General features: G+C 51.6%; 1 protein-coding gene across 1 annotated transcript; it reads left to right on the forward strand.

Moving 5' to 3' along the window:
- The first annotated feature begins 788 nt into the window (after positions 1-788).
- On the forward strand, positions 789-3,650 carry HOXB1 (homeobox B1). The gene is made up of 2 exons (XM_014958974.1): positions 789-1,434; positions 2,157-3,650. Exons 1-2 carry the CDS (start codon positions 834-836, stop codon positions 2,480-2,482), a joined length of 927 nt encoding a protein of 308 aa, XP_014814460.1. The 5' UTR covers positions 789-833; the 3' UTR covers positions 2,483-3,650.
- The last annotated feature ends 9,798 nt before the right edge of the window (positions 3,651-13,448 follow it).

Raw genomic sequence — 13,448 nt, forward strand, 5'->3', positions numbered from 1 at the left:
GCTGGGCATGGTCTTTCTCCAACAAAAGACATTTTGTCTTCCTAACTTTATTTCATTGCCTCATTAGAATATTGATTTAATTACATTGCTTTTACCCACACTGGCCCTAGACACAAAGCCGGTGTGGCAAAATTAAAACACACGGAGCGTTATTTTCCTTTGGAGCTTTTATTAAACTCCTCAGCCCAGAAAACGCCAAACTCGTTCAAGCCACTTTCTGGGGCAAAGTTTCAAAATGAAGAAAAGAGCATCCTTTTGTGCTTGAGGGGAAGAGTAGTCAGACCTCCCTACCTCTTCTCACTCTGGCTTTCTTTTTCTCACACGGAGCTAGGATTGGGGAAAACCTTTTTCAGTTGGGGCAAGGGGAAGTTCTGCTGAAATTGGCTAATCGCATAACTTGGGGGCCTTTTTAGCACTTAAAACAGTCATGGATAATTCCAATTCTTCCCCCGGCCCTTCTTCCCCCCCCCCTCTTCCCCGCACCCCACCTCCCTCTTCTCTTTTAAAGTCTTTGAGGAAAGATTTTGACGCATTCGTGTTGTTATCAGATTGATGGGCAGGGTTTGATTGAAACCCCTTTGTCATGCAAATGTCAGGGCCTTGATGGATGAGCTCAGAGATGTGACAAACTTCAGGAGCCCCTCGCTCATTGGGCTGGGGGCGGACCACGTGGCCGCCTCCCCCTGCCCCCACCCCGGCCCCGCCGAGGGCTGCGGGGCTCGAGGGCCAGCGATGCATGGAAGGAAGTTTTACAGCTTTGACATACTATCTAAAGGTTGTAGGGCAGGCGGAATCCCCCCCAAAACAGGCTGACCCTCCTCCATCAGTGGCAGATGGACAATACTAGGATGAACTCCTTCTTAGAGTATGCAATTTGTAACCGTGGGACGGGCGCCTACCACCATTTAGAGCAAAGCTCCCCTTCCTTCCCCTCCTGCTCAGGTAGCCCCGCCACTGACACTTTGAACGGGGACGGGCGCTTTGGCGTGGGGGGGAGCGCGGCCGCCCCTCTCCCCCCGCAGAGCCCCGGCTTCCACCCTCCCTCCTCCGGCCGCCCCATCCCTTTCGCGGGCGCTGCCCCGACGGCCGGGTACCCGGCCCCAACCTGCAGCCCCGGCTACGGCCACCACCAGCTCTACCTCGGCCAGCAGGACGCGGATGGCTTGTACTTCCAAGCGGCCGGCTACCCCGCCAGCGCCGGCTCCAACCTCAGCCCCTTGGCAGAGGGCTACTGCGGGCCCGCCGGGGGCCAGTACCAGCAGCAGCACCTTTACGGGCAGGAGCAGCCCAGTTACTTGCCCGGCGTTTACAGCAACCTCTCGCCTTCTTTACACGAGGACAAAGACCCTGCGTGCCCCTCCGAGCCGTGCCCCAACGCCAGCGCCACCCAGACCTTCGACTGGATGAAAGTGAAGAGGAACCCCCCCAAGACAGGTGAGTTTGGGGAGCGCAGGGCTGGGCGAGGATGGTCCCCAGCCCGGGGAGGCGAGAGGTGGGGGGCAGCTCCCCAGCCCTGCAAGGAAAGGTTGCCTTCCCCCGGGGCTTGTGCCCAAGGTGACTGGGCTCATCTTCCAGGGGACCATGGATTTGTTTTGCTTTGGATTTTTGGTTCTTTTTTAGACGCCAGCTCAGGCTGCGGAAAAACCAGCTAGAGATTTTCCAGACACATCTGATGGAGGGTCCCTGAGCTCAGTTTCCCTCAGGCCCAGTGCTATTTAAGCCCAGCTGGGAATAGGAAATGCTCTGGGCTTCCTGCTTCTTCCATAGTCGTGGCTTCCATCTCCCCTATTGTTCAACTTCCTTCTCCACAATCTTCCTTAAATCACAACCTTCCCTCCTCCCCCCGTCATCACCTTCGCCCTCCCCTTCCACTCCTTCCCACGCACGTTCAAGTTTCATGGCAGTTTGCAGGAAATGGGGGGAACGGTTGGGAGGGAAGGGCGGGGGGACAGATCTGCAGAGCCCGAGGAGGTCAATATTCCTGGGCTGGGAAGCCGGGGAGAGCTGAGGATCCGGGAGGAAGCACGAAGCTCCGGGAGGTGGAGGGACCAAATGCCCAAGAGAGGAGGGGAGCGGGGGAAAGCCCCCCCTTCCCCGCCCCAGAGAGGGAATTTTTCTGGTTGCTCCTGCCCTTTTGGTGTTTGCTCCTTAAACAGGTAAAGTGTCGGAGTACGGGCTGCTGGGCCAGCCCAACACCATCCGCACCAACTTCACCACCAAGCAGCTGACGGAGCTGGAGAAGGAGTTTCACTTCAACAAGTACCTCACCCGCGCCCGGAGGGTGGAGATCGCCGCCACCCTGGAGCTCAACGAGACCCAGGTCAAGATCTGGTTCCAAAACAGGCGGATGAAGCAGAAGAAAAGGGAAAAGGAAGGTCTCGCCCCGGCCGCCGCCTCCAGACCCACCAAGGAAGCGAGCGAAGCCTCGGACCAGTCCAACTGCACCTCCCCCGAGGCCTCCCCCAGCTCCGTGTCCTCCTGAACCGCGGCCCCGCGGGGGCACAGGGACCAGCCGCTCCCTGCAGACCCCAGCAGACCCCACCCGCACGAACACGCACCTCCCACGCACAGCCCCGGCCGCGCACACGCGTGGGAGCAAGGCCACGCGTCCCTCCGGGCAGTCCCTCGGCTGCGGCCGCCTCCGCCCGTGCGACACCACTTCTCCCACTTGCGTTTCTCTTAATTTATAGACCCTCTGTAAAACACGGGACTCCACAGGAGCGGCCGTGGCCCCGCACACCCTTAGCAATAGGCGTTTGTCTCAGGGACGTTTCTCCCCCTCCCTTCTCCTCCCCTATAGGAACTGCACTTTCGACTACAGAAACTTGAAAACGAATTTAGTTTTCTCCCGTTTTAAAAATGTGCACAACGACTTTTGCCTGCAAGAACCCTACGTTTGGTGTATTTTTTTCCTCCTCGCGAGATTGTAAAAAAAAAAAAAAAAAAAAGAAAGTTGGGGTATTCTTTTTGTTTGTTTCCCTTTTATTTACTGTATGTATATTTGGAATGAGACCCGAGGCGGCCGAGATGCCGGAGGCCTCTGCAAAGACCCAAACACCGAGCAAAAAATGCAACTCTTCCGCTACCATTTTGCACTATTTCTGCTTTACAGGGTTTTCCACACGCTCCGCGACTGTGACTGTTCCTGATCCTGGGGGGAGAGAGGTCTGTGGTATCAGAGAAAAGGAGAGGAGGCGAAGGCTGACCTCGGGGTGCTTTGGGCAACGGTCACTGTCGCGGGAGGTGTGAAGGTGGACGGGGACAAGGCTGCGGGGGGGCCGCGGGGCTTGGCTCCCCCAGGCACTGATGCACTGGCTGCTATTTATTGTACGTCTCGATAGCCCGAAATCTTGGAGCGAAGTAGGACGGTTCCTTGTACCCCCACCCTCTTAGGCTTATCGGAGTCCGATAAAAACATTATTTAACCATGGCTAAATCGTTTCCCTTCCCCACGAGAAACTTTAGGGTAGGACGAGCTGAAAACCACGGCGAGTTTTGTTAAAGATTGTTTTCAAAGGAAAAACGTCATCGAGAAAAACTAGCGGTTTCTTAATCGGAATCTCCTATTTTCCTTCCACTCCCTTCCCCGTGCTCTGTATCTCGAAATGAAACTACCTCAGTCTAATAAAGTTTACTTTTTCCACATGCAAGTCCTCTCGAATCTAAGCGAAATGGAAATCTCTCCCGTCCAGGGAAATGCGCGACACGGGGCGGGGGGACGCCGGGCGCGGAGGGAGGAGGAGGAGGAGGAAGGAAAAGGTCTCCGGCTGATGCCAAAGCTCCCAAACAACACGCCCGATCCCGTTTCCTGTGGGTACCCAGCGGCACCCACCCCCCAGCCCCCCCCCTTGGCACCGGCAGGACCGGGGCCGGGCCTCGCCGCCGCCTCGGGGGCGTTTAGAGCGAGTCGCCCCGACGGGGCCGGGGAGACACGCGGCTCTCCCCGAGTGCGGTTATTTTACAGTGAAACGAGGCCTAATGAGAACAAAAAAAAAATCAGCATCATCCTCCTCAGTGCAGGCATCCCGCACGGAAGCGGATCTCCATCAGTGAGGCGGCAACACGAACTGGAGCGGACCCGGGATGCGGGGAGGGGGCAAAGCGAGTTTCTCATTGACACGGAACAGTTCTGTGAGGCTGATACAAACCCAAACGTGTCACTTCAGTGTCCTCCCTTCAGCTTCCCAAGGCGACCCCTAAAAGGGTGTTTTCCACCGTAAAAGTAACACACAGGACCAGTTCGCGGCCCGGTGCGGTACCGGAGCGCTGGGCGGGGGGGGCAGGGCCGGGCGGGGAGGGAGGAGGCAGCCGGCCCGGGTATAGCTCTGACCTTTTTACCTCGAAACGCCTCTGGGATTTCTAAACAAGTAAACAGAGGGGCTGCCAGGAGAAACTATTGTTCTGGCTTCGTCAAATTTGCAAACCTTTTCGGCGGGGGCGTGAGTGGGGCGAGGAACGAGCGAAGCACCCGCCGGAGCCGGGCACCCTGCCCCGCAGCGCCCCGGCCGCCTCCTCTGAGCTCCCTGGGCCACAGGGCATCGCTCTTCCCCGGCGATACCATCTTCCCCCATCTAATCCACCCCTCTTGCTCGAAAGACAAGATTTTTGAGTGTCCAATTAGCTGAGAGATAAGAAAAAAAAAAAAAAAAAAAAGAGGGGCACAAAGGTGAAAAGAGGGTTTTGTTACACTAGCAAACACCAAGAGAGTGAAAAAAAGCCCCGGGAGCCAGACTGGCTCTATAACCTGTTGGGTGTGAGGTACCTTGGTTTAACCTGTTCATTGAACCAACGCCTTTGTTGAAGCTGCGCGATTTAAACTGTCTCATCGAAACAAGGCGTTGAGCTTCAGAAAGCCCGTGGGTTTCCACCGAGACGGTGTTGGCCCCCGGTTGTGTCTCCGGTGCCTGCTCTGCTCCCCGGTTGCCGGGGCTGGGGCCGGACCCCGCCGGGTACCGGGAGAGGGGGGCAGCGCCGGGCGGCCCCGCAAGAACCGGGGGAGAGCGGAAAGGCCGGGACAAAAAGGAGGGCAGTGGTGTGTCGGTGTGTCGGGCACAACAAAGGCTGCCAGCTCCCATTTGAAACTCAAAGGGAGTCTCCGGAAGAGTCAGCAGAGCCGGTGCCGATGCGCCCTTACATATGTAACCCCCCCCGGGCTCCCCCCTCGCCCCTTCCCGTTGCCCCCCTCGCTGCCCAGCCGGGTTTCTCTCACAGCCAGCACCGCACACAGATAATCTCTTTTCCCCCTCCAAGTTTCTCACGCTCCCTTTTGTTCCAGGAGCCCCAAACCCACCGCTGGGAAGCAGGGCGGGCTGGAGAGGCCACGCCAGGACACCAGGACACCCGCGGCTGGGGGTCCCCCGGCTGGACCAGCTGCTCCTGTGAGGCGCTGAGGGACCCCCGCGCCCGCCCCGCACCCAGAGAAGCAGATAAAGAGCTGGCACTGGTACTTCGGTACCCACGCAGGTCCCTATGGATCCACACGGGACAGGAATGCGTGCTCCTTCCCACGGGACATCAGTGTAGCCACAGCAAGAGGCTCACACCAGGCCCCACAGACCTGCACCCAAAAGCCCCTGTCGTGACTCAGCCCGATCGCCGTCCTCGGGCTTTATCACAAATATGAGGTCTACACACACTCCTTTGTTTTACAGAAATGATACATCCCCATGTGACTATTTATAATCCGGTATAGTCCCGTATCTCTGTGTGGGTCTGTCCGTGGGTCCCTGGTATTGCATTTTTCATGAGCAGGAAAATTAGCCAAGTGCCCCTGTACACTCGCACACAAAGCCATGTCTTAATGGAGATTTATTCTTTTAATATCCCAAAGGAAGGGGAAATTCCCAGTTAAAGAAACGTAACTGTGTAAATTATTAATGGCAGTCACCGTGTTGGAGCTGCTGTCCCTCTGTGGGAGGAGGGGACGGGGACGGATGCCCAGAGTCCCTCTCCTCTGGCTCTGCTCCCGGAGCGGGGACCCAGGAGCACACCCGGGGCAGCTACTCCAGGGCCATCTGTTCCTTACCCCTTGGTGTGAAATGTTTCTCCTCTTCCTAAAGCATTTGTTCTCACAATGTGAGGCCCTTTTGATCTCAGAAGAGGACATTCTATTAAAAAATAATAATAATAATACCACTGAAGACTTCCTTACTTTCAACTCCACTTTGGTGGCTGCTATTAACTCTGCTCCCAGAGCCTCTTTGCACTGAAGGTGTGAAGCGTTCCTGGGGGGCTCCGTCTGGGACAACCCCCCCCCCCTCAGTGACCGTGCTGTGGCTGGGTTGGGCTATTGCCGCCCCCTAAAAGCCTTTGATGCCTTGAAGTGGAGGAGAAGAGGCGAGGAAGCCTTCTGGTTTTCTCCAAACTTGCTTCACAGAGAAAAATTAGTCAGGGGCCCCCCGTTCCCCAGCAGAAAACCAGAGCAGGATGAGGGCGAGATGTTTTCATCTCACAATGAGTAAGTCAACTGCAACAGAGTTTGATCCACCTTCTGTGAGTGGCACCAAGGCAGCAAGGTGTCCATGCACCTGCTTACGCGCTGACATTGCCAAGGGAGTTGGTAAACTCTAACACAGGTAAGCCAGGAGGGATTTGCCTGCTAAGTAAAACTCAATATTTTGACATGAATACATTTTTAGGTGTCACTAAAATCCCTGGAGAACCAGGAAAAAGACCTGCAGCTGTGGGAAGCACTGGGCAGGAGAGCCTGCACGCCCAAAGGCCTTCCCCATCCCAGGGACTTCCCCTGCCCCACAGCCCCAGCATCATGGTCAGGCTGAGAGCTGGGCATATGTGTGCTTATATGATATATATTTATAAACAATATATTTCACTTGTATTTGTATCAAATATATAGTATATTTATTTTTCAGGATTAATGCTACATAGGTCACCTGGATTTAAGTCGAGGACCTTGGATCTGCTGTCTCATGTCTGACCCCAGGTGTAACACTCCCTGCTCACTGCACTGAAAGGGCCACCCCACGGTGCCGTCCCCTTGCTCACCCCACTGCCCCACAGCCATTCGCTTCCACCAACACAGATATTTCAGCTTCAGGGTTATTTTAGCCTCTCAGGCAGGTGAAATGAGGTCTGGGGCAAAGGGCTCGGGTGGAAGGAACAATTGCAGAAGTGAGTGTACAAAATGTTTCCTTGCTCTTCAGAGGCCTCACCTATCCTTTCAGTTTACACTGGTCTGACAGCTCCATTTTAACCCCAGCCTTCACATGGACTTGTTCAATATTTACTCAGGCTGATGGGTTTGCTCAGAACTTGCCTCCATCAGCCTTGCTCTGTTGGGTTCCCTTCCCCTCGGGCCCAGGTTCACACAAAGTTCAGCCTGAAATGAATTCACCCAAAGATGGGCCCAGCTTGGCCTGAGGACCAGAGATGGGGTCAAGCCTGGGTCTCTGCATCCCAGCCAGCCCTCACGAAGGCCAGCACTCAGCACTCCCGGCCAGGAGGCTGCTTTGAAAAATTATTTGGGGTTAAAAAAGAAAAAACGCTGGGCCAGGGAGGACACACCAAGAGAGGCAGGAGCTGCTTGTCAGTGCAGAGAGCACAGGTCAGCCCTTCTGGGAGGGGAGATAGTTCATGGACGTCTGCTCTGCCCAGGGGGCCTGTGTGACAAGGTACAACCCTGCAAACCCACTACAATCATAAAAACTACAGCAGGGGGGGAAAGGGAGATATATATATATATAAAGCATGTATTTATATGAAGTATAAAATGAACACATATATATTACATATTATATATATCAATATTTTTATATATCTGACTGCAAGGGATTAAAACCTAAAATAAGTGAAACGAAGGCTGAATTGTTTCTGCCTGAAGCCATGATAGAGGAGATGGCTTTAGGTAACAGCAAGCTGAAATCCGCCTCAGCAGAAATAACGAAAGACTTTTCTGTCAGAAGAGCAAACCAAAATTTGATACAAACCAGAAATATTGCAAAGGGGCTTATTGCAAAACCCGTACATGTTGCCATTAGCAAAGAAAGAAGGCAGAACCACGAGGCAAATCCAAAGCGGCTCCAAAGGAAATAACAACGTGGGGCACCTCTGAGAGGTGACTGAGGGAACAGGGGTGGGCTGGGGACGGTCCCGGAGACCTGAGATGTCTCAGGGATGCGGTGGGAGCCGTATCTGCCCCACTCCGGGGCCCTGGGTCTCCGGTAAAGGCGGAGATACTTTTTTTGGGGGGGACCCGCTGTGTTTTTGGGGGCTTGGCAAAATGTCCCTGCGAGTTTCCAGAGGGTTTGGGGTCAGAGCTCGGAGCAGGAGCTCCTACCTGAGAGCTGAAGGGTCCCGGGGAGGGCAGGGTTTGTCCCCAGGGCCCGCGGCAAGAACTTCTCTTTGAAGCCTCGCGGAATATTCGCACCCTTTTAACACCTTGGCAGAGCATCTCTGAGGACCAGGGGAATCCCAGGTCTGTATCGCAGCCTACAGCCCCTTCACACAGGATTGCCTAAGAACCGCGTGTAAATTATGTCTTAAAATCAGACCCGAGGAAGGTGAGCTCCCTGTTAGTGGCTGTAAAGCTAATCCCATAAGATTTAACGGATTTGTTAATGGCTACAAAATTCTGGAGGTTATCACAGTCCCTGTTGATTAAACAACCTGGTGAAGTGGCAAAACATAAGCGTTTTGGTCGCAGTGGAAAAAAAAAAAAGAGGAAAGGGGGTGAATCTTAGGTAATTCGCCTGGTCTTTCCCCCGGGAGTTAGTTCAGTGGAAATATTGCCTCGTGGAAACCTTACCTCGGTCTTTATTTAATGTCTTCCTTCATTCAGCAACTCTGCCCGAATAATTTTCTTTGCATTTCCCTCTCCCAGCTCAGCGGCGGGTGCTCCGAGTCCCCCGTGTTGGTTTTTTTTGGTGTGTGTCCACATCTTCACAACCTTTTCGCTTGAGACAGCAAGGCAGGGAGCTGCGCGTGGGGAGAGAGCGAGAAAACAGCGTTACCCGAGAGAAAACAACACGCCGCTTATTTCAACTGCAGAAGCTGGCATTGCAAAAAAACGGTAAAACAGTTTCTGGTCTAAAACCAAAGTCTCTCTAACTTTTGCTAAGAGTTCAAAGAGTCCCTGTTCTTGCCAAGCTAAAAGATCAAAACCCAACAACAAAAAGCCTCTCCCAAAGATTTTCCGTAAATTAGGTGAGAACATTTTCCCTCAAACAGAAAAGCGGCTTTTAACCTCGGTTATATCGCTAATATGTCTCGGAGGAAGGAAGGAGAATTTTTACTTTCTTTTAGAAAATATTTCTCTGTGTAGGTTACTCAGAACGTAAGACACCTGAAAACATTGGCATTGCTGGTATGAAAAGGAGCGGTACTTGAAATCCAGTTCCCAATTTGAATCCTTTTTTGCTCCAATTAGCGCGTTAAATGGCCGCGGATTTACCCTGTGTGTCAGGGCACCGCGCAGCGCGGAAACACTGAGCCTAACCCCTTTATTACAGAAAAGGAGACCAGAAAAATGCTCTCTTAATGACACTTTAATTGTGTTTCCTACGGAAGGCTTCGAGATAGTTCACATGTAAACGCCGATGGACGGAGCGAAGGAAATACAGCTCCTTCCAGCAGCCGGAGAGGTTTTAAGGCGCTTCTATTGCAAAGGCGACGCCGAGTTTTCTTGCTAAAACACTCCGGCGTGGGCAAACAGAATGTTTGGGTTTTTTTGAGTAATGCTTTCTAAACACAGCGCTCATCCAAAGGCCAGGTTAGGGCTGCTGTCCCTTCGCTGCAGTGTGCAGGGACCCAGCAGGGCAGCCCGGGGACGCCGGGGTTTCCCTGGGCGCCGGGTCCCGCAGCCGCGCAGGGACGCGGCGGGGTTTCCCTCCAGGCGCAGGTAACTGCTGCGGCGGAACCGAAACGGCGAGAAAAGTGCAAAAAAAGTGGACGTCCTTCCCTTTGGATCACCTTTAGCAGTTTCCAAAGGATAAATCATTTCCTCGCTAGGCTTCCCCCAGTGAAGCCGATGGGTTTATTGCCTTCCAAATTTTTTTTTCCCCAGCCACCCTCTCCTTTAATGTATTATCCCCTCTGAGCCGAATGGCGTTAGAAATTGTCCTAAATTATTCTTCGATAAAAGATCAAAAGTCTTTTATGTCTAAGTTTGTCTCCCATAATGATTTTTGGAGGGGATCTTGTAAATAACAAGAAGTTTATGTGGATCATTCTCTGCTTTCCCTTTGTCCGTTTGCTCTGTGAAGGCTCTCTTCTCTTTATTATTAATGGATTTGGCGAAGCTTTTCCTGCAGTTTGGAGGAATACGCTAGTAAATGAAAGCATCTCATTGATGGATGAGGAGCCGGGCTTTAAATCAGTCCCTACTGATACAAATTATTTTAATATGCCCCTTTTATGATTTATTTCAAATTTATGAAGTAGCGAGCTATGTTGTAAGACTTGATTATGGAGGCTGGTTGCCTACGAAGTTATAAAGTCTTCTAGGGGAGCTTTTTTTTTGAATGGCTTATTACAGATTCAGTACATTCACAACTGTGTTGCCAAGGCTGTGTGTATCAAGGAAAAGTAAATCTTTTTTCCCTTGACCCATACCCTGCCTCTCCTCCACGCTGGAGAGGAAATTGATAGTGCCATGAAAATCAGCAGGCATTCTTTGTACATTTAATATTGTTTCTGCTACTCTGTCAAAAAAAACCCAAACCCCCACACTAATAATACAATCCAAGCACAAAATCCTGGTTTTCTCTCAATGTAATAAGGGGAAGAAGGCAGGGAAAGACAGAGACAGGATTCTGTTCTGTGCATGCCATTTCCCAGGGGGGTGAGGCTCTCGCTGTGCTGGGTGCTGTGAAGGGGAGACGCTTGCTGTTTCGTGCACCTGACACTCAGAGACATCAGAGGTCCCACGGGGGAATAAGTCTTATGAGGAGAGGCTGAGGGAGCTGGGGTTATTCAGCCTGGAGAAGGGGAGGCTGAGGGGAGACCTTATTGCTCTCTACAACTACCTGAAAGGAGGGTGTAGAGAGATGGGGGTCGGTCTCTTCTCTCAAGTCACAGGCAACAGGACAAGAGGAAATGGCCTCAAGTTACGCCAGGGGAGGTTCAGGCTGGATATTAGGAGAAATTTTTTCACTGAAAGGGTTCTCAGCCATTGGAATGGGCTGCCCAGGGAGGTGGTTGAGGCCCCATCCCTGGAGGTGTTCAAAAGACGGGTTGATGTAGTGCTGGGAGGTCTGGTTTAGTGATGATGCTCCTTGTTTGTTGTGTGGGTGTCTATTTTTGTCAGTGAGGTTGACGGTTGGACAAGATGATCTTTAAGGTCCCTTCCAACCTAGAAGATTCTGTGATTCTGTGGGTGGCTGGGCTGTCTCAGGTGGCTTCTGCCTTTTGCTATAACTCCTGTGGCCAGGAGGCACGTGACGTTCCTCAGGTATGCTGGACCTTTGACTGTTCCTGAGGACAGGCCAGTTGGGCTGACCCATTCCCAGCTGCCTGGGAGCACGCTGGTGCTGGAAGCGAGCGTGCAGCAGGTTTTGCCTGCAGGAAGGGTGGTCTGAGCACTCCCCGAGGTCAGTTTGAGTGAGGTCCATCCAAACAGCTGATGGAGGTGCTCTGAGGTCAGCTGGCTGGTGTGTACAGTGTGGCCAGAGCCCAAGGGCAGGAATCTGCAGCTTGCAGGCAGTGCCAAGCTCGTTAGGGTGATACCCTCCGCAGCCTTCCTGTGAGATGCAGATGAGGGTATTTATTAAGGACCTGCATTTTTGCAATGTCTTTGACTTGCTGTGTTAAGCTTTGTCCAGTCATACATGAAATACACCAAGAGCCCTGTTTTTACTCGCCTGCACTTTTCTGTCATCATCAGCACTGGACATAAATCAATTGCAGAGTCTTGGCTATGAAAGGTATGACTGGAACCTCATCTGGCTCACTTAACTGTCTCTGTGCCAAGGCCTCCTCACCCTGCTGTGCTGGACTGTATTCCAGATGAAGCACATTATATTAACTGTCTTTGGTGGTCATCATCTCTCGGTGAGGAGAAACATTCATGGGAGCACAAGAAGAGGATACATGTCACTAAACTAATGCATTTGATGCATGCAAAGTATCTGCTCGGCGTCTGAGAGCCTTTTGGGCTCTGTCTCTGCAAGATCAGAGTCAGTATCAGCACCATTTCATCAGCTTAACAGCCTAAATTTTGTTCCTCCTGCAGACTTTTGTACAAGTTTAAAACTCAATTCATAAAATTGGCCTTGTACCAGCTACTTGAACATAAAAACTTAACGCAGTGATCAGAGGTCAACAGCATCGAGGCGAAACGGCTGCTGTTTCTGCCAGTAAATCCCGAGCTGCCTTTTCCCCCGCAGTTTCCTCGTTCTCGTTCCCTCAATGGGGAGCTTGTGGAAGGTGCCAGTGAGAGGGCCCGGGAGAATGAGCCCTTGTGTTTATTCATAAGGTGGGGAATGGCAGGGGAAGTTTCACCCTGCCAAGGTTCCTTCCCTTCCCGATCTCGAGGAATGGGAATCCAGTATCAGTAATTCACTTGGTCTCCGGTCTGTGTTAGCTTCACTTGCCATGGATTTTTGCTTATTTGTTTGGTTATTATTACTTTTTACAGCAAAACTGCACTTCTGCTTGGCCTTAGATCTGCTGAACTCATTTTATATAACACCAGAGAAGGTTTATTCTCAATATCTACCATCTTGGTGAAAGTCAAGCAGTAGCATGAGCTTCCCTGTTCTCAGACATGTCCAACATTGCTAAATTTCTACTTTTTGGCTAAATTTTCTTCTATGGTGTGGCCACATTACTGCATAAAAGAGGGGTGGGGGGGAGCATTCCATGGCTATTTACTCACTAGCTTATTTAAAACATCAAGAACATGGAGGTTTTTGTCTGTTCAGTTCCTACAAGACAAACGGACAGAGATGGTTGCAAAACTTCTCCTGATATTACCGCAAAAGGATTTTAATAAAAAATAACAGCACACATACAGAGGCTCCCAGCAAGATAAAAATTCTCCTTGATCTGCTGATAGGAAGGAGGAGTGCCACAAGAGTGTCAGATCAAAGGCAGAACAAAGGCCAAATCTTTGAATAACAAAAGCAGTTACATCTCCTCTTCTCCATCAGTCCTCAAAGTTATATCTCCTTCCTATGTTCTTTGGGGCAAAAGATTTCCTACGGTAAATAATTTCCAGAAATTCAGTGGTTTAAGTAATACAATAACCCAAGCAACTAAGGGAAAAGGAGGAGGATTGTTTTTCATAATGTTTCTTGGAGTCTCCACATCTTTCAATTTCTTATCAGTTTTGAAATACAAGGCACGAAGTCCCTAGCACCACTGGGACCAAAAGGTTATCAGCGTGTAAATATCTGAGCTGGAAAGACATGTTTGAGAAAGAACAGATAACATTTTAAACATACTTATAGCCCGCATCCTTTCCAGCTTTTATCCCAATTTCACCTGAACTT

The sequence above is a fragment of the Calidris pugnax genome, unplaced genomic scaffold (assembly GCF_001431845.1).
Source record: "Calidris pugnax isolate Ruff unplaced genomic scaffold, ASM143184v1 scaffold335, whole genome shotgun sequence".
Classification (NCBI taxonomy): domain Eukaryota; kingdom Metazoa; phylum Chordata; class Aves; order Charadriiformes; family Scolopacidae; genus Calidris; species Calidris pugnax.